General features: G+C 40.1%; 2 protein-coding genes across 18 annotated transcripts in view; one reads left to right on the top strand and one right to left on the bottom strand.

The window, feature by feature from the left end:
- The window catches only part of nolo (ADAMTS-like no long nerve cord), a 56917-nt gene extending 41588 nt beyond the window's left edge, over positions 1–15329 (top strand). For 14 of the 16 annotated variants that reach the window (XM_086832157.1, XM_086832153.1, XM_086832148.1 and 11 more), the window contains 7 exons: positions 389–500; positions 3216–3345; positions 4354–4476; positions 12279–12659; positions 13137–13481; positions 13554–13704; positions 13769–15329. In XM_086832157.1, the coding sequence (XP_086688283.1) occupies positions 389–500; positions 3216–3345; positions 4354–4476; positions 12279–12659; positions 13137–13481; positions 13554–13704; positions 13769–13911 (1385 nt within the window). In that variant the 3' untranslated portion in view covers positions 13912–15329. The remainder of the gene's footprint in view (positions 1–388; positions 501–3215; positions 3346–4353; positions 4477–12278; positions 12660–13136; positions 13482–13553; positions 13705–13768) is intronic. The other 2 variants (XM_020953690.2, XM_086832160.1) reach the window with 2 other exon arrangements.
- Positions 15330–19833: 4504 nt separating this feature from the next.
- The window catches only part of step (cytohesin steppke), a 30046-nt gene continuing 28291 nt past the window's right edge, over positions 19834–21588 (bottom strand). For both annotated transcript variants that reach the window (XM_020953717.2, XM_020953715.2), the window contains exon 9: positions 19834–21573. In XM_020953717.2, coding sequence (XP_020809376.1) covers positions 21421–21573 — 153 coding nt within the window. In that variant the 3' untranslated portion in view covers positions 19834–21420. The remainder of the gene's footprint in view (positions 21574–21588) is intronic.

Genomic DNA, 21588 nt, shown 5'->3' with positions numbered 1-21588 from the left:
GTAGTCAAGGCGGATTGTGCTTTTACTGAGTGATGGGAATAGAAAGCCATTTATTACAGCTTTATTATTTTCGGAAAACTAAAATTTCTAACCCTAAAGAACAGCTTGTTACTAATCTAGTTAAATGTAGTATAGCTGGGCAACAAAGTATCTTTAAAGAATGTATGTACAAGTACTATTGGACGACCATAAATAAAACTAGACTGTAATGAGCACTAAATCCTCACCTTTTCTTTCATAGCAATAAGAGAACTCTAATCCGCGAAAAGAGCGCTTTTATAAATATTATTTATACAATTACCTTTCCCAAGAACAGTACAGCACACCGCTGGCCCTAATGAGCTTGTCCATCTGACTTTGGTTTCTTTCCTTCCTCTGATTTCCCCAGATCGCCTGGTGCGTGAACGGAGCGGCACGGAGGCTCTTACCTCGGCGGACATGACGTCAGTGGACGGTGCAGGAGTGGGAGCTGGAACTGGATCTGATGGCCTCCCTGATGGGTAAGTCCTTTTGGAAAAAGTTTTCAAGCTCAACTTCCTAGGGTGAAGCAGAGACTCGATTAAGCCAGTTGTTGGAAGAGCCTTCCTCTCTCTCTATACACTAGGGTTATGGTGGGGTATATGTTTGTTTTGTTTATTTTGCAGTAGAGTGTGACAGGTAGACATCGTAAGGTACATAAATATGCTGGTAATATTGGGGATTAATTAGGTTGATAGATTAGTTTGGCTTATATAAGTTTAAGTTCCATTTATGTTGAAAAGTAATAGTTAATGACTATAGGAAACTTATAATGAAAACTGAATAATGAATTAGAAGGATAGTGTAACTAATTACAAACTATATGTTTATAATTGCAATCGAAAGCATTACCATTAATTCAATACCATTACTAAATTTATGACATTTACTTAATCACCTGAGAGGTTTCTCTGTAATAAAATAAAAGAACAGTCTGAAATTTGACAGATTATTTGTATATGTTCCTGATACATTATTAAACAGAAGAAAACTAGCAGTTTCCTTAACTATCTTCCATTTTCCGCCACAGGTATTCCCAAAGCTGGTACTTGGCGTAACCTAATCTGTGACTCGATTCCCCAGTTGAGGTTGTGAAAGTTATTAACGTCTTGTTGTGCTTCCACTCCCTTGTACGGCCGTGGCATCTCCTTCAGAGTCCAGCAGCTACTTCCGCTTCCGTTTACAATATTCGCGCCTCAAGTGCCGCAGGAAAGTGCTAACCGCTTAGTATCTGGTCAGTTAAGAATGGGCTCTGGATGCATCCTTCGCCGTGCCCATATCTAGGAGGCATTGCCACTCTCCTTAGCTCCTGCGGCCTATCTTGCGTCTGCGTGTTATCGATGGTTGCCGCTGTCTAAGTGTTATTTCCGGCACACCTTTTCCACTTTTCCTTGCATCCGCTAAGTTGAGTCAGTGTTTTTATTTGCTTTTTCTTTGAGTTAAAGTTTTATGCGCTTAAACAAAGCAACAGAGAGTAAGTGAAACAAAAACTCTAAGTAAATTTCATGCTTACTTAGTTGGCTCACCTCTGCATATAGATTGTTTCTCTTTCAGGGTAAAGCTATAGTTTGCATTGACAATATAAGTTTTCTGTTCTTCTTGGTATATGTTTGCTGAAATCGCTGATCTTTAAACTTGAAAATACCGCATATTTCATTCTTTGGGATTTACAAAACTCTTGCAATACAATTAGGAATCAGCAAGCTTTCCACGTCAAAGTTCCTTTGAAATAGAATTTCAAGAAGCGAAAACCCTTAAGCGCTCTTCTAGATATGATAGTTTTCAGTGATAACACAAACACTATGATTCCTCTGTGATAAATTTTGAACTGTTCTGGAATGTTATTAGCTTGGTTAAATTTGGGACTGCTATCGAGTGCACCGGGTCTGTATAATGATATCTGCAAAGCTCTTCAACGTTTAAGTCTATTGAGTGGATGCCGCCCCTAAAACTGCATTCTCCCGGATACACGTGTGTGCGGTTTATTTCGCAATTCGGGTTAGGTGTTCGGTTGCTCTGGAAGTTTAACGTGCCAAAAATTACAGAGTAACCATATGCATGTATAGATGGGCAATATATGTACATCAATATATGTATGTATGTAAATGTTTGCATTTGGACAGGCAGTGCAACTTCATACGTTTCGCAATCGTTTGGAATGCCTCGCTCCCTCTTTTTGTGTGCTTAAATGTTTAAGCAAATGGTTAAAAGCAAACAGCCGCCAGGAAAATGCATATTGCCTGTTGTGCAGGCAGTTCAACTCTAAAATCCCCCTTTTAACACATAGCAAAACGTAGTCATATATCGTACTTTTATCGTATTTCTAATGCGTCATTCACGTTGTCGTTTTCATTAAAACCAAATATCAAAATGGAGCTTACTTCTGGCGGGTAATAGAGACACAGCTTATGATATATTCGGCATTGGCTTAAATATTTTAAACACTCAAAGTGATATATTATATATATTTTACACAGTTTATGTTGGCCAAAAAGCGCACACTGTTTGGCAAACAATTTTTGGTCGATTGCACTGCTGGGAAAAATATGCAAATATTTGGCGGAGCAGCGGAGATTTGTGGACTGTGTATTAGATTTTATTTTAATACCATAAAGTATTGCTTTAAAAATCATTCTCGTAATAATATTGCATTGAATAAAACATTACTCGGCAAGACCCCAAACAGGGAAACAGAAAATATTGATAATGCTTCTTCAAAATTACAAATGAAAACCAACTATGTTGGTTTAATAAAACTTTATTGTTGTTATAGTCTGAGTGTTATACATTTTAGGAAAGTATTTACAATTTAAGTGAACTTTAAGGGCTCTCGTTCTCCAGTTAGTTGACTTCCTAAACCGATTTCAAAAGACAAACTTGCATAGTTGGCTGCCAATAATATGCACGAGCATGTTCGAACTTCAATTTCATATGGCAGCCGCTCAAAGGCATTGCAAACAAGTGCCTTTCAGCACCTTTATTCATATGAGGATGAAAAAGGCAAACCGTCCTTTTGTTGGGGAAAGGAAGGTGAAGCTGCACCACAGGGCTTTGCTGGTACATGGGGACGGGAATCTGCATTTGAAATTTTCCGGGGGCCAAAAAAGAAAACCAGAACTCTGACCGGAACCTGGACCTAGCATTATTAGATGTTTGGTTTTAACGCTTTCCCCGTGTTTGTTCTGTCCCTTTTCCAGGTCCACGCAGCAGCAGGGCACACGTCGGAGGCAGCAGCAGTCGGAGCGCCTCCAGAATGGCAGGGAGCGGAGCCGGAGGCCCAAGTCGGACGGAGTGCAGCATGCGGACAGCAGCATCATGGAGGACGATGTGAGTAGTGCACAGGGCTCTCCGTTATGATTGTCTCGCTCAATCAACGTCATTTCGGGGCTTACGTTTTAAATATGTTCCGGAAGCGTGTGGGAACGGACAGGGAGTGCCAGTTGTCCTTTCTGGGTTTACACAATTTCGTTGTGTATTGGATTTGCGGTGCGGTGCGGTCGCTCCCATCCGCCCTTCGTTGTGTCAACATCTACGTAATTTGATAGTTTTTCCACTTGGCTTTTCCGATTTCGTTTGTGCTGCTTCATATCAGCAGAATAAACATGTATACCAACTGTTGGCATTTTAGATTTCTCGCCCTATGTCTCTTCTATCTTTTTCAACTGGCCAAACATATAATGTGCTTTAGATTGGCATTACGTATACGTACAGTTGCCTAGAACAAGAGGGAGGGAGAGGCGAGCATTTGGGCAGGGAAAAGTAAGCCAACAGACTCTCTACCCCTCCTTCCTGGGAAAATAACAATAGACGAGGCATGGGCCTTGGCTGAAATTGCCTGCTTTTGTCCTTGGTTAGGCGAGGGAAGTAATAGGGGTCCGAATATCCTTTCGGTTTTCCAGGTTTTCCAACCACACTACCTGGCCAAATTGCTGTTTGTCTGGTAACTGATTCAGGGTTCACGGCTACCCTTTCCGTAAGTCCCGTTGCGGTTATCCCATTCTCCGGTTGACAAGACAGCCAGAAATAAGCGTAAATGTCCTAATTGAGTCGTTGTCCATCTGGAAGGAATTGGGATATCCTGCAATGATATCCTGTGATGACCAGACAATACTATATACTTGAGTACAAGGTCTCACCAGGACCTTTTTAAAACATTAACTCTATACCCTCACATATACATCACACTCGTATCTACATAGCCATAACTTTATGGCAAAACATATTGCTAATAAATAACGTCACACTTAATAACTATTTCTGCCATATTTCTTTCTTAACCCACCCCGATATCCAATCCACCCGTGTGATCTGCGTGTGTATATCCTTCGAACGCAGCATTCGCAATTAGTGAAATCCCAGGACAGGGTTCCGCAGCCAGCGAGTGCCAGCAGTGGCGGCAGTCGGACCAGGACTCTGCTGGCCATGCCGTACTTCCAGGCTCTGCTCAGCCACCTCCAGGTGAGAGGGGCAGCGTCCTTCGTGGGCATGCCCTGCCTCGTTTTTTTCGACTCATTCGTTGGCACTTCCGGTGCTGCACTTATTTTCATTCGCCTATAAACACACAATCCGTTTGCAATTGCTTTTGCTCTTGATTTAAATTCTTTTCTTCCCTTGGCCTTGCCAGGGAATGGTTGCTCTCACTTCGTTTCGCAGTCATTGCATTCCTTCATTTTGTTTCGTTTGTTTATTATTAATTTCGAGAGGATGCGCCATCAATTTTGCGTTGCATGCGTGTTGTGAGTGCATTCGAAAGGACAAAGCCAAAGGACTGCGCACGTAAATTGTGCAACGTGTTTATATTTGTCTTCGCTCCGATCGCACCTCTTGGCCAATTGAGCTGCCAAAAAAGTATTGATTTAGAATTTTCCGTCTCATTAGCTTTTCTTTTTGCATGGTCCTTGGTTCAATTGTATGATTTGTAACCAATTAATTAGCTCTAGGCTGAAGGATAATATTTTCAAATATTCAAAGAAGCCACCAAGACCAGGACATATTATGCATGCTACCCGTGACAAGAATAACCTGAAAATTTGTATTTCTTTTCACATATATGTATACACCAACGAAACCAACGTTTTTCTTTACTCTTCGGTTTGTTGCTCGGGCGACCTCTGAAATAATGACACCACACCAATGATAACATATCCAAATGTAACAAAATGGGGACCCATTTTGAAAACCCAAAAACGTATCGATTGCAACGTAGGTAAAACTTTCCAATGAAAACCACACCTTATGCCTGATTCCACTAAACATTAAACACCTTTTACCACTAACCCCGGGCGCGTAAACAGTTTTCCCGATGTGCTTGAACGAAAAGCAAAAAACCCTTCCCAGAGCACCGAAATTCATGTTGCGTAATATTTAATTAAAGCTGATGCGGAAAATTGGACTCTTCCTTATGGGATCTCCTCTCGCCCTCTGGCAACTTTTTGCGCGCCTGCCATCAAAGACATTCTTCGCCAAACTTTTTGTATGCATTTTGTACAATATGAAATAAGCAAACAATTGGCATTATGGGTAAAAAGAAGATTCAGTTCAGGCCTCGCAAAGTTTTTGGCCAACAAAGTTGCATGCTGGCAAAGTGAAAAGCTGGAAAATTGGCACAAAATGCACAAAGAAATACTCTACGAAAAAAAAAACATATACATATATAAAATGTGCATATAAAATTAACTGCGGCTATTTTCAAACTTTCATTTGCGTGTGTATGTCAGCAAATAAGTGTTAAATTGGTTTATAAAGCTTGCAGGATTTCATTGTCATTAATTGTCATGCGCCGTCAACAAACTATTATGCTAAATAATACCCCAGAAAATATGCATTAAATATCTGTGAGAATTATTCAAATGAATTGCCGCATTTTTGGCAAGGATATCAAATTTCAAAAACTATTACATTTTCACAAGATTACTTGATCTAATCCAATTTCCGTTCACAACCACTTGATTTATTTGACATTAAATGAGCATGCCTATTACATTTTATTTAAAGAATTTCTTTCATAATCATTTATTAATTAATTAAATATTATAAATTCATATCTTTTGTGTAAGACAATGGTACTTACAATGACTTCTCATATAACATCATATCAATGACACAAGTTGTTCTGTTTTTTTTTTTAAATAATTATTCCGAATAATATCGCACCACTAATTTTTGTTTGTGTTTTGCATGTTTTATCAAATAGATATATTGTATTAAAACATACAACATAACTAATAATTTTAACTGCAGCAAGCTCATCGTTGATCTGTTTGACGTTTGATATGCCGGCTGGGTAAGAGGTGAACGCATCAAATGCCAGGAAAAGTTTCCTCGGAAAATTATTTCGCTCACCAGCAAACAATTAGAAAGTACTTTTTTAACCTAATTTATTAATTGAAAAGTTTATTCTCTACCACGCGAGTTATCGCGAGAGTTTTCCATGAGCCTCGCTAACTTTTGCATACCCCACTTTCGCCACATAAAAGTTATGTAAATATAGCCAAAAAATAGAACCAGACAACAATTTTTGGCTTTGAAAATTAGCTTTCAGTCAACGTCGTCGTAACTTAAATATACCTACACACCTGGTAGCACATATTTTACCACTTGTATTTGCATTTGAACAGCTCTTTTAGACAGACATTTTGGAAATTCTAAAAGTATATACTAAAAACAAACGGAAAATCGGACAAATATAGAGAAAGAGCTATCAAAATCGTCTGGATATGTGAATCAAAATCCTTCACGATATAACCCAATCGATTTTTAGCTTTTCATGGTTCTTTAATGGTTTTATCTTCAAAATCTTAGGGTGAAAATGTTCAGGTTAATTAAGACTTTATCATTACTGATAGATATTCATTTAAAATTTGTTTCAAAACTCTGTATTTCGAAACTAGTTTAACTCATGAAAAAACAGTAACAAATCTGTATCTTAAAATTTAAGTTAGATTCTTAAGCAGTATAGTATACTCATCGTAGGTTTCTTACTTTAATTTTTTTGTTTATATATTGGCTTAAACTATAGTTTAAGCCATACATTCTACTCTGCATTGCCCTGTGATACTGTCACTCTTTATTCGAATCCGAAACGGAAAAACGAATCTGGCAACAACAATCAGTAGACGTTCCACCGCCAAATGCAGATTAGGCAAAAATAATTTATGATGCCCAGCCAGGCAGCAGGATCCCAGGATATTCGAACCACACGGAGAGTTTTCAGTGCCGTTGAGTGCGGATGCAAATGGAGAAAGGGTTGTATTCGTGGCAGTGACACTTTGAACTGCATTTATCAAAGCTCCCCATAAGTATTTACAGGCTAAAAAACTATCAGGGGAATAAAAGCAGCCATTATGACTAATTTTGAAGAGCATTTTTGTCGCGAATACTCGTGGTGAGCCACTTAAAATATGCTGTGGTTTTAAAGCAAACAGACACACACGAGTCTGTGTGTTTGGCTGACAATTAAAACCACTCTGGCCGAAACTTTGCGGTGAATTGATTAACTCTTTACCGCCCACGCAGTCTCGCCTGGCAGCTCATAATTGCTAAAAATGATATACTATATAGGTATTTGCATTTAATTTACTTACTTAACAAAGTTGAGTCTCACAGCGTGATTTTGATTAGGAAGGATACAAAGCGAAGCCTTGTCTATTTTAAATATTATTTTAATTCCAACGGAGTAATTAATTCTATTCTATTCAGAATTTGTGTGCCTGAATTAATTCAATTTCAAGTACACAACTATGGGGAAAGACAAGTATACCGAGTATCTCCTACTTATTTGAAACTCATTTTATTTGCAATATAAAGTATTAACGGGAAACTCTTCTTAAGCAATTTGTTAAAGCATAGTCATCTCAAAATCGAGTTGGAGATAAGGAATTTCTTGACGGTCCCTAAATTAAGCTCTCCAAATAAGCCACTTCTCCAGGTTCTCCTTCAGATTAGACTTATTTTATCGTGGCAATGAACGTCAATTCCATTCAATATTGGCTCTGTCTTTTATTCACCATCCCTTGCAGATATCAATGAATGCAAATGCTGGCCATTTCATGTTTAATTGCATTGTTGCCTGCGGTGCGGGCTTCCGAGTCTGCTCATTAGCAGCTCTGTGATTCGGGGACTCCCCAGCATCCTCCTCCTCCGCCTCCTTCTGCTCCTCCCCCGCATCCAGTGGACTGTAAATTTGCAAGGCATTGGAATGGCACCTGAATCATTTCATTGATTAGCTCTCAGGGTACAAATTATTGCCTTGGCAGTATAATGCATTTCCATCAGGATCATAATCATTGAGCCGGGTTAGTTAGTTAGTTAGTTGGTTTTGTCTGGCTTCGGACTGAGCATTCTTAATTAGCTAAGTAACTGCAGGCCGGCTTTCTCTGCCTCTGTTTGGGCCAACACATACAATTTACGGCCTAGCATTTGGGCTATTAATAAAATTATTCCTGGGACGCATCCAATCAACAAATTTCGTTGGACTGGCCCTTCGTTTTGGTTTGGTTTTGGCTTAGCCCTGGCAGGTCAAAGTGCGTTGATAAATTCCCAGAGACCAGAGACCAAGGACTGTGCCGCTGCAGCTGGTGGCCCATATTCGTCATGCGAGGCGTAAATGATTTAAAAACATGAAAAATGCGCTGGCTTTTAATTTTGATTGCAACTATTTATTAATAGCGAGCATTGGGGATGAGAGGAAGCAGGATGTGGCATGTGGAATACAGGATGCAGCAGCATCCGCTGGCTCCTGGCTCCGGGGCATGTTAGCTGCGCCCCACTTAGACTCCGTGCCATTTGCTGGCATTCGCGGCATTCTTCACTCCTCTCTGTGGATGCTCTTATTTGTATTTATCCGCAAGTGGCGCCTATTGCTGCTAACATTTAACATAAACTTAAATTAAACGACACGCATTTCAGGCTGCAAACTGCACAGCTTGGTGGTTACTTTGTTTCTGCTCCTGTTTGGTTGGTTGTTTGTTTACGGTTCGCTTCAGTTCGGTAGGGTTTCCGTTCACTTCAGCTCCGGGTTACGCTGGGGTCTGTCTCCGGCAGCGTTGCAGCGTTGCAGCGTGGCAGCGTTTGCCTGTCAGGCGTGAGAATTTAACGATGTGCCTGGACCAAAGTTAGCTTTTGAGTGCTGGGGCAGAGTTGCTAATGAGTCTGTGTTGCATAAAGGGGATGCAGCTACACATGAGTCGACTTGGTCGTCGAAACTACATCAGATAATTAACAGCTGAAGTCAGATATGGGTTATGTGCAAATAATGGGTAATTTGTAAAACTTCTACACAAAATTCATATCATTTATCTTTGTCTCAACTTGGGCCCTACCCATCTTATTAGTTACAGTTTTTCTATATCCATAGGTATTTTAACTTAGTACCTGCCGAGTATCTGTGTAACAGATAAACTGACAAATAAACCATTGCCACCCTCACAAATTGAGGAAATCTATAGCTAACCTCTACTATAGAATTCGGTAAAACAGTACAAATTTAAGTATGTTTATTTCGTTTGAATATGTTTTTGCAACTTTAAGCAAATTCGAATAACAAACTTGGAAGTTTATACACAATAAAACTCTTCTATTTCTATCCTACTCGCACTTAAACTCGCAAAAAGGGTATTTAGTCAAGTCTCGAACCATGGTTTCCAAATCGGGCCATAATTAATTTAATTTTATATATATATATATTTTTTTTACATTTATTTTTGAGTTATGTGAGTGTGCTCTCAACCAGAAATTGTCTGAATACATAATGGTACCAAAATTCCACAGCCCAGTCCAGTGCTTTATACATTTTATACTTTTACTACTGGTACATTTTTGGTAAAACCCTCCTTGAATTCAGTTTTAAGTTTTTGGTTTGACCAATATATCAAGATGAGTTACGCCACATCATTTTATTACACCTCAACATTTTATGCTGACTTTATGTTCTACAGGGTGCGGCACGAAAACTTGCTGATTTGTTTTTGGTGCCAATCGGCGGGGAGTGGTCGGGTAAGGGTGGGGAGTGTCTCATGTTTTAGGGGACTTCCTGAAGTTTCGTCTACACCGCAGTGAGTGGACATCATGCATTGGACGAAAGAGCAGTGCGCATTTGCCTGCGAGGCTTACTTTTCCAACGGTCGTTCCGTAATTGCCACTCAACTCAACATTCATCCTGCAGGTCGCGTTCCTGGCAGGCAGTCGATTGTTTTGTGGGTGAAAATATTCAGGAAGAGCGGGAATGTGACAAAATCTCATCCAGCTCATCGGAGAATAACATTCGGTAAGCAATCGCAAAGATACCCGTCGATATGCTTGAGAGAGTTCAGCTGTGCTTCGAAAATCGGGTATCTCAGTGCATTGAAAACAACGGCCATCACTTGTCCGATGTAATCTTCAAAACTGTGTAATAAAAACTTCAGAAGGTGTGTTACAAGAATAAAAAAAATTTGGAATGGTATATCAACTACTTTTTTTTTTATAACCTTCTAAAATCAGAAAGTTTTCGTGCCGCACCCTGTAGATGTGTTCGATCTGTGCTTGATCCTTGAATACTCAAAAATGGAAATTCATTCTATTTTTACGCTCTCGCTCGCAGAGAGTTGCCGGCTGCAATTCAAATGTTTAGGCGTTATGCATCTTGTTAGTAAAGAGTCTTTGATTCTATGGTACTGTTTTGCTGTTCTTGTTCACATCTGAGTCTCAATGTAATACCCCATTGGCCAGACCAAACCTTTGGCCTATGTATGTATGTTTTTTTTTTCTACCCAGCAAAACCGAATTACCATTACATTTTGAGACGATAATCTGGCAACTTTGCTGTGCCATTTGGGCCAATTGGGCGAAAAGCAAGGCGAGAACTTTGTGCTAATTACAGTTGCGCAAGCAGAACGCTCCACCGGCAGTCGGAGCCAAGCAGAGCTCCCCGGAATTCCAATCGCAGTCCCTGCACTCCTCTCCGAAATAGTGCAATATTGACAAGGGCCAGCAGCAACAGCAGAACAGCAACAGCAACAGCAACAGCAACAGCAACAGCAACAGCATCAGCAACAGCAATGGCAATAAATGGCAGTGGGAGTCAGAGTCGGATTCCGGGGGTGGCGTCACTGTCATTGTCACCCCTCGGCTCTTGTTGGCCAACAAATGGGGAGGAGTGAGGGGGAGGGTGTCCGCAAATAAAAGCGCAGCAGATGCAGCAGCCATCAGGAGCAGCAACAACAATGGCAACGAAAACAGCAGCAAGAGCAGAAACTATGCAGGCGCATTTGTCGCTTTCAAGTGGCACTTGGGAAATCATCTTTGTGTGTGCGCCTCCGACTGCCAGGAGCAGGACGAACTCGCCAATCCTCCTACTGCCCCATCGGCTCTGGGCAGCTGTAAATGCAAACGGGCAGAGCAATGACGTCGACATTGGCAAGACCATGACGTTGTTTGACAATAAGTTCGAATGCAACTGGAGGGGCAGGGAGCGGAGATGGGTTCACATGGCAAAGGCAATTTGGGTTATTTTGTGGAAATCATGAAATCATGGGACTTTACGATATTCGAACTCGTTTATAGATTGTACGAATGGAGGCCACAACCGGAACCATATTTGGTTTTTATCGATTTATCCAATCATGTTTGGTTTATATTAACTATCAAAATACCTTCTCTCTTAGTAATTATTATGATTAAAAACAAATACAGTTAAGAGTGAGTTCCATCAGTGTCAGGTCCACGCTGCTCCCCCCAGGGGTTCTCTCACACCAACTAGTCCGGATTGGATGGGTCAAACCGACTTACTGGCTGGCTACGAAAAACCCACAGCTATGTGCATTTGGTAGTCAAATATTCGAAACTCGCACATAGAGGGGAAATTAGAGAGCGGATGTGGATGTGGATGCGGATGAGGATGTGGAGGTGGTGTTCGGAAAGGGCTGTGCAAGGGAGGTTCGGTGGCTAATCGGATTTCGGAGTCCGTACTCAGTCAACGTGAAGCAATTGATGAGGCCAATTCAAGTGTGCATGCATGAAACACCCCACCTAAATTTGCACTTTTGTATGTATGTGCACATACGTATGTATGTGTGGATGTGTGTAAATGTGCCGGGCACACTCGGCACAAGATCGATGCGATGGTCGTTACGAAAGCGGAAGCGGAACTGCGACTAAAGTTTGGCATGGCATATCGAACAACAAACAATCACGACTGGCTTGCGGACTGGGCCCTTTTGGCCCAGATATGGATGGAGATGTGCATTTGCAAGCAGTGCAACTAACCCTATTCCCGTCCACAGTTCCTATGGCCGCTGCAGCGCTTCAAGGACTCTCGTGGCCAGCATTTACTCCGCGGCGAGGCGGTCAAGTACGGCCTCGACTCGGAAGCCGCCCACTTCGAGCAGGACGAGCCGATGCGTGCGATGGCCAAAGAGCTGCACACCGAGGCGGGTCCCATTCGCACGGCCTCCGAGTCGATGGGGGTCAAGGCAGTGGACGCAGGCCAGGACCCGGACATGGAAATCTTGCCTCACATGCCCCACGCACGATGGGAAATCGCAGCGGCCACCACAACAACGGCGATGCCGGGCCTCGAGAGCGCCGATTACGTCTACAAATGGCAGTTGGGCAAATGGTCCAAGTGCTCGCAGGACTGCGGAGCAGATGGCAGCGGCTTGCAGGTGAGTAAGGAGCTTGGGTCAAGGCCAAGTGGGAACTTCTGGGGCAATGCATTATAACCCATTATGTCATCAGTCCAACTGATGAATCAAATATTCTTAGAATACCAAAACTATGTATTCTCGAACCCCATAACCGCCACCCAGTTTAGTCATGCGACTCGCAACTCTTAAAGGCTGTTGAATATTTCAACTGATTCAGAAACCCCAAAGCTTCGCTTCTTCGCTTTTGTCCCAGAAGCAAACAGAACGCCATAAAAAGAAACGAGAAATGTGTCCCAAAGCAGCCAGCGACGTTTATGCAATAATTAGCCAAGTGCACAGGGCAGAAGTCCCGGACCCTGCTCCACTGGCTCCATAAAATCAGGAGCAATATTAAATAATTGAACAGGCAGAGGGGCCTTAGCGCTGGTTATTTAATGCATTGGTTGGTCCGGTAAAATCAAGGAAATGTACTCATCTCCCCCTCTTCTCCCCAAGCGCCGCACTCTGGGCTGCCGGAGAGCTGCGGCAAGGGCCGGGAACTCCAGCGCGGAGCAGGTCGTGGATAATTCAGAGTGCACCGCCCACGGGCTGGAGCAGCCCCAGACGTTCCGGAGCTGCGGCAACGAGCCCTGTCCGCAGTGGACCAAGGGCGAGTGGTCGCTCTGCCAGCAGTCCCGCTGCCACGGCAGGAACACGGCCGTGCAGCGCCGCGAGGTGTCCTGCCGGCACGAGAACGGGACGGCGGGAAGTGCCTGCGACGAGTACGAGCGTCCGGCCATGCGCCAGGAGTGCTACAACGAGCGCTGCAAGGGCGTGTGGCGTGTGGAGCCCTGGTCAGAGGTGAGTCCCACAACGCTTCTTAGGTGTCCTACACTGATACTCACCTATAAACCCCCTTCCTTCCGCCCGCAGTGCAACGCTCCGTGCGGCCGGCAGGGTATCAAGTATCGCATCCTGCAGTGCGTCTGGTACGGGAGTCGCCGGCCGGCGGGCAATGTGTGCAAACACCAGCCCCGACCGGCGGTCATGAAAATCTGCAAAAGTCCGTCCTGCCAGGCCAAAAGTAAGTATCGATGATTACACTTCGATACTCAATGGAATGAAATTAAATGTAATATCATCTCCAGTGTCGTCCTCGATGCATTGTCGCGACTCGTCGCGTTACTGCCGGAATGCGCTTGCCATGGGCCTGTGCCGACTTCATCGCTACAAGGAGAAGTGCTGCGGATCCTGTCAGCAGCCACAGAACGATAAATATATTACCCATTAGCTCCGAATAAGCGGGCATCTAATTATCGAACTCTGCAAGCAATTACTCTAAGTACCGTAAATATTGACAACTATAGCAAGATATAAAGTTAAACTTATCCATATTTATGTATTTCGAGCAGAGCCCTCACAATAGCACTAGTTCTAGTTTATTTTCGTACCGAGTCTAGGAAAAACATAGGTAAATATATTTCGGTTTTATTTTCAAATGTTTTGCACAATCAACAGAAAGAGCCTAATTTACGTTCATTGTTCGCAACCCGGCGGGAAAGAATTATAATATTACCATTTATATCTAAAGTAAGCGTAAAATATTGTTAGATCTGCCCTAGGCAAGTGTCCTCTGGCAAATCATTGGGCTTCAGAATTTGTAAAGCGAACTGGTCGTCGGTGGCAGCAGATTTGCTTTAAGCAATTAAATCCCTAAACATGAATGGGCTCGTAACGTACTAAACCCTATCGGGTTAGACTAAGTTTCTAGGCCACAATCCTCGTAGTACACTCGTGTATTAATGCAAGTCGATTTGCATGGCGCCACCTTATATAGTGTATGCGAGGGATCCCGAGTGTGAAGCCATCAGAGTGATTCAATTCATTGCTGATTCATCTGGCCCACTCGAAGTAGTTGAAATGTTTAGCCAATAACTCAGATTAATATTAAACACTAACGAATACGCTGAATCGGTAAGGCCATGATGCATGCATTTAGCTTTTAAGAGCGACAAGAAATCCGCACTGTTACCTAAATCGAATAAACCCTGATTATGAAAACGTGTAAATATTACAGCTAATGAGAGGTACTGCAACTCTATGGATATGCACATATGACTTATGTATGTCAATTTATGCCACTGAATTTCCCTTCGTTCAAAATTGATCAATTCGCCACTAAGAATATTGTAAATAATTCGAATCAGCACTAAATCGAGAATTTATTTAAAGGCTTACTATGTAATTTAAACAAAAGATGAACTATATTGCATACATGCATATGTGCGCCTATTTGTAATTAGTTTTTTATGAATAAATTGTTTTGTAAACCCCAACATAGCAAATAATTAAATGATAATTAAACGCAGCATGTTAGCTGATACTTAGCTAAACTATAAATATACATAAAACATGAATTCAATTAACACGGGGAGAATCTCCTGAATGTTAAGAGCATACATGAATATATTAATGAGCTGTTAAGGACAACGTAATAACGGTACACATATATAAAAAGCGACGCAGCCATAACCAATGTTAAATACATACAGACACGAACAGACATGTTATCACTCTCTCACAACCCCCCCTCCCCATTCACTCCAATACTAACGTACTGCAAGGATATGGGCTATGACGCTGCATAGTCAATCCGAAATATTGTAAGAATTTAAAAGAATTGTGGAATAAATAACTAATATTGAGAAAGTTGAGTTATTTCATTAAAGCTTGAACCTGGGAGGAAACGAATGGATGTTGGAGAGAGTAACTCGATGTAAACGTAAATATATACTATTTTATATATTTACTTAATATATTTGGTTTGTGCATTAACAAATTTACCGATTTACAAATTTGCCTTTAAGCAAACATTTTTTGCTTCGATTGATTTAAAGGTATCATAAGTCTAAGTTTGACTACACATTTTACATATTCCTGATCAGCATCAGCAGCAAAGTCAATGTCGTCCGTTTTTCAGTCTTTCTGTCAGTATCTAAGCAAACTAGTCTCTTTAGAGCAATCTATTGCAGATTGTTTAAAAGTCCAAACCAAACGGATTGTATGTCTATAGTTCAGTTATCATTCAACATACATATGTATGTATGTGTTAATCTGAGATATGCTTACTTTTAACGAATTTAAAATAATTATTTTAATATTTATTATAATCAAAGGTTGTCGGCACTAAGTTGCAAGTATTTATGTATACCAATAATTGTTAATTTTCCCACGCCACTTGCTGTCATACACCTCCACACCATAATGTTGCTTCCTCCATTCTTTACGTTGACAACTTAATTTTCTTTATTAAAGACTTCTCCGGTTCTTCTCTAGACCAAGACTATGTCCTTGATTCCAAATATGCAGAGTTTGCTTTCATCGGATAATATTACCTTATTCCAGAAATCTGGGTGCTTGGTAATGTGCATATTTGCGGAGGACAGTATCGTTAGAAACAGTTTTGGGAAATTCTCTGTTATGGACCAAGGTATCTATATACCAATTTTGGTAGACCATTTCCAAGAAAGTCCTGTAAAATAAGGGTTGGAACATGAATATTGGTTTCAAGATGACAATGATCCGAAGCACACGGCACACAATACAAAGCTTTACTTTCTATTGAAAGTTAAAAATCAGTCTCGAATACCTCCACAGAGTCCAGATCTTAGCCCAATTTAGCATTTGTGGCATTTCTTGGAGCGGAAGATCCGGAAACATACAATAACGTCGAAAAAAATGCTTAAGGATATCATCTCTTGGACGTTGATGCACTAAGGTCAGTACATTCAAGTGGCCCGTATGACACCAGACACGTGCCTGTTAGGGTTAGGGTTTAGTAGGCGCGATGGAAAATATAGGACAGAATACGAGGAAAATTGACTACCGGCGTGCTGCCAGATTGTTAGCTTGCATGCTTACTAAGTGTGTTAGTATTAAAGATTTTAATTTGGGAAGGGAATCTACGTTAGAGATTAGTATGTACAAATCATTATAATTTGCACATAACACTCTAAAAGGTTCATGCAGTTCAAAGGAGGTCCTACAGTGGCGCAACACTAATGGGATATAGGATCTAGTGGTTCTACATGGTACATGGAAATTAAGCTGACTCAACAAGTCAGCACTTTCCACATCACCATGGATAAGGTTAAAAATAAAGGTTATCTCTAGCATCGTTCTACGATTGGCTAAGGACGGCAAGTTTATTAATAGGAGTCTACTAGAGTAGGAAGGTAATCTTTGGTTTGCATCCCAATTTAAACCGCGTAGAGCGAAAAGTAAAAAGTTCTTTTGAACCGACTCAATGCGTTTACTATGGACGCCGTACTGAGGGCTCCAAACGCAGCATCCATATTCTAGGATAGGACAAACTAAGGAAGTATATAAGGATTTAGTAACATAGGGGTCATTGAATTCCTTCGACCACCGTTTAATAAATCCAAGCACACCCCTGGCTCTATTCACCATAGACGAAATATGATCAATAAAGTCAAGTTTTGGGTCCAAGCGGACCCCCCAAATCGTCAACTGTATTAATTCTTTCCAAAGAGCAGCCGTTCAGCGTGTAAGTAGCAAGCTTAGGAGCGACACGAGAGAATGTCATTAGCTTGCATTTCGAGTCATTTAAGTTTAATAAGTTTACACGGCACCAAGTTTGAAAATTATTAATACTTCAATGACTAGGAATCCATGCAATATAAATTATATATATTTGTGTTAAAAACAACGAAGTAATACCTGGTTTCATTTCATTTACCTTTACATATTATATTTGCAGCTTTACATTCACAGATTGCATTTTTCTTCTACATCAAACGATCGTTTGTATGGCACCTATACGATATATTTAGTTATATGATATAGTTGTCCGATTTTCATTAAATTTGACACAAAATTTGAGACTTATAAAAAATGGCTATACCTCAAATTTGATGAAAATCTGTTGAAAACTGAAAAAGTTATAAATTTAATTGTATTAATTTTCCGACCGTTACTATGGGAGCTATATGATATAATAGTCCGATTTTCATAAAATTTTACACAAAATTGTAGAGTATAATAAAATGCCTATATTCAACCAATTCTGTTGAAAACTGAAAATGTTAAAAAAATTTTTGTAAAAATTTTCTGATCATTCCTATGGCAGCTATATGATATAGTCGTCCGATCCGGCCCGTTCCGACATATATACGAGTGAGACTATATAGAAGGCTAACTACAAAGTTTCATTCAGATAGCTTTAAAACTGAGGGACTAGTTTGCGTAGAAACGGACAGACGGACAGAAGGACAGACGGACATGGCTAGATCGACTCGACTGTTGATCCTGATCAAGAATATATATACTTTATATGGTCGGAGGTGCCTCCTGCACTGCGTTGCAAACTTCTGACTGAAATTATAATACCCTGCAAGGGTATAACAAGTAATGCATATTTTCATTATATTCCCCTATACTTTTTAAATTTACAGTTTTACTGTCACAGTGTTGAATTTATCTCTATATCTAACTTTCGTTTGTAAGGCAGCTATATGATATTGTCGTTCGATTTTCATAAAATTAAAACCAAATTAAAAAATACAAAATCGTTTTTCAGAGGAGATGAAATTATGTTGAAAAAAAAAACAACGAAGTTATAATTTTTACTGTATTTATTTCCCAAACGTTCCTTTGGCAGTATTCGGTGTATTAGTCCGATTTCCATAAAATTAAAACAACGGTTCTAAAATAATACAAAATGGCTACATATATCTAAAATTATATGTTATAAAAAAAGTTATAATTTTTTTTTTTTGTAATTTTCTGATAGTTTATATGGTAGCTATATGATGAAGGCGTCCGCTCCGGACCGTTTACAAGTGAAATTACTGCATAGTTTGCCTAAAAACGGAAAGACGGATATGGCTAAATAAACTCGGCTGTTTATGATGATCAAGAATATATACACTTTACAATTTACGGATTTACAAACAGATCTCAATAATTTACAAACTTGGTGCCGTGTAAACTTATTAAACTTAAATGGCTCGAAATGGAAGGTAATGACATTCTCTCGTGTCGTTCCTAAGCTTGCTACTTACACGCTGAACGGCTGCTCTTTGGAAAGAATTAATACAGTTGACGATTTTGGCGTCCGCTTGGACCCAAAACTTGACTTTATTGATCATATTTCGTCTATGGTGAATAGAGCCAGGGGTGTGCTTGGATTTATTAAACGGTGGTCGAAGGAATTCAATGACCCCTATGTTACTAAATCCTTATATACTTCCTTAGTTCGTCCTATCCTAGAATATGGATGCTGCGTTTGGAGCCCTCAGTACGGCGTCCATAGTAAACGCATTGAGTCGGTTCAAAAGAACTTTTTACTTTTCGCTCTACGCGGTTTAAATTGGGATGCAAACCAAAGATTACCTTCCTACTCTAGTAGACTCCTATTAATAAACTTGCCGTCCTTAGCCAATCGTAGAACGATGCTAGGGATAACCTTTATTTTTAACCTTATCCATGGTGATGTGGAAAGTGCTGACTTGTTGAGTCAGCTTAATTTCCATGTACCATGTAGAACCACTAGATCCTATATCCCATTAGTGTTGCGCCACTGTAGGACCTCCTTTGAACTGCATGAACCTTTTAGAGTGTTATGTGCAAATTATAATGATTTGTACACACTAATCTCTAACGTAGATTTCCTTCCCAAATTAAAATCTTTAATACTAACACACTTAGTAAGCATGCAAGCTAACAATCTGGCAGCACGCCGGTAGTCAATTTTCCTCGTATTCTGTCCTATATTTTCCATCGCGCCTACTAAACCCTAACCCAAACAGGCACGTGCCTGGTGTCATACGGGCCACTTGTATGTACTGACCTTAGTGCATCAACGTCCAAACAGAAAAAATATTTATATGAATTTACGGTGGTTTTTTGTTTTCATTTATGAAAATATTTCCTAAATTTTAATTTGGTCTATTATAGAATACATCAAATGTCTCTATAAAAAAATACGAATACGGTGGATGAGACATGAGACGAAATAATGAAACTCACTTTGCTTTATTTTTACAGCCAACCATTTGCATAATAAGGTCAAAGTCTAAGTAGCAGTTATTAATCTTTTTTAATCACTGATAGTTCAGACTTTGGATCATATAGGTTTCACAGAAAAAATTCTTATATGTATATTTACATTCGAATTAAAAAGCATGGGTTCTTTTCTTGATATTCAATAAACTTTATTTAATTATTTGTATAAATGTTTATTTTTATATGCTAAAGCAATACAAAATTCTAAACTATAATTTACTGGCTTACGTTAATATTGTACAACAAGCTATCATCCCTCCATATGTACAAAATTGTTAATATTTTTTAGGTTTTGTAATGCTAAAACGCACATATTCACAGGCATACACACCAATTACCTACGCAATTCATTCACTGTCGCTAAAATTAATTATTATTCGTTAATTCTGTACGCACTGAATAAAGTAAACTTAGCGTATTTTGGAGTAGGGATATACGGAGTTGGCTAAATTATTGGTAATATTGCAAACATATTAAGAGGACTGCTGTGTTTACAAACAAATCTTAGGACAAGCAAATCCGCAATGGTTAAATGGTAAATGGCATTAAAGGTGCATGCGAAAAAGTTTATCTCTCAGTCTCGAAACAAAACCAGCCACATATGATCAGGGTGGGCGGAGCATCATACATACTCGTCAAGGCACGAAGGCTCGACATACAATTACAATATTAATATTTCAAACAACAGCATCTTATGGCTACCATAAGATAAACGCCGGCAATGATTTTTAGGAGTCAAAATTGCTTATTTACAGAGTGTTTTCTATATCAGCACTTAATTTTTTCTAAATTCTGTGTATGTAACTTTATCTCTGGCTGAAACATTTTGCAGTTGGCTGATTTCCTACTGTTTAAACTAACAAAATCCCTCAAGAGAAGCATTTTTACAAAATTTTGTTCCATTGAACGCATTCGTTACATATAGCTGACGTTTTGCATAATAATAATAATCTTTGGCTGACTTTATACAAACAGAGTTTCGCCGCAAAACCGATATAATTTAAACGCATCTCTCTACACTGGGATCTGTTAATTTAATAGTTAAACTTTTACACATTTAAAATTGGATTCGTTGTTTTTCGAAATGTTTGGTGCAAACCTCTCACTGTAATTGGTCCAACAATAATTGCCAACCAACAATATTGAGCTGCTTTAGCTTAAATTAATTATGGGATAGATATGGGATATGTTTCATAGAACTAGGGATATATCTACATATAGAGTGGGGTGGGATATAACTTAGGTGGTAAGAAAAATGCTAAACACATATTCGTAGACTTTTACGTACAAATAAAACTAAACAATAATTTGCACTAATGAAAATGGTTTTATAAATGTATTTCCTATTGATGCAACTTGATGTTTTCATACCATATTATCGTTAATTCCTAATGTAAATAAATTATATATCACAACAATAGAGACAAAAGTTTATATGGTTCGAAGAGCGTCGGCGTGTGATGGCTCGTTTCGAGTCGATCAAACTGAATACTAGGACAACATTTTGGGCATGAGAAACCACACAGTTAACTAACTAGTTACAGGCATTGGTTTGACGGGGGGAAGTTCTCACAAACACATTGTTAGACTTATAATATCCGGGATGTATGTATAAATAGGAAGAGGGGGCAGCACACCACACACGCTTAGCAAAAGATTCACTGAGATCCGAGAGACAAAAGGGGGGCGCCGAGCCAGAGGTCCGTCCGCAATATTAACTCTTGCTTAGCGCCTTTTTCTTTCTTTGTACTAGGATGTCGTAGAAAGGATTATGGCTAATGGACTGCGTCAGTCGCTTGATCCACTCCTGTTGGTCCTCCTCCGTTGCGGCGGACATGCGGTACACAGTATGCTTGCCCTCCACCACCTACGTAGAGAAACG

The sequence above is a fragment of the Drosophila serrata genome, unplaced genomic scaffold (genome assembly GCF_035046125.1).
Source record: "Drosophila serrata isolate PLE 108 unplaced genomic scaffold, ASM3504612v1 contig_245, whole genome shotgun sequence".
Classification (NCBI taxonomy): domain Eukaryota; kingdom Metazoa; phylum Arthropoda; class Insecta; order Diptera; family Drosophilidae; genus Drosophila; species Drosophila serrata.
Note: the sequence above shows the minus strand (reverse complement) of the source record. Positions and strands in the feature narration are given on the sequence as shown.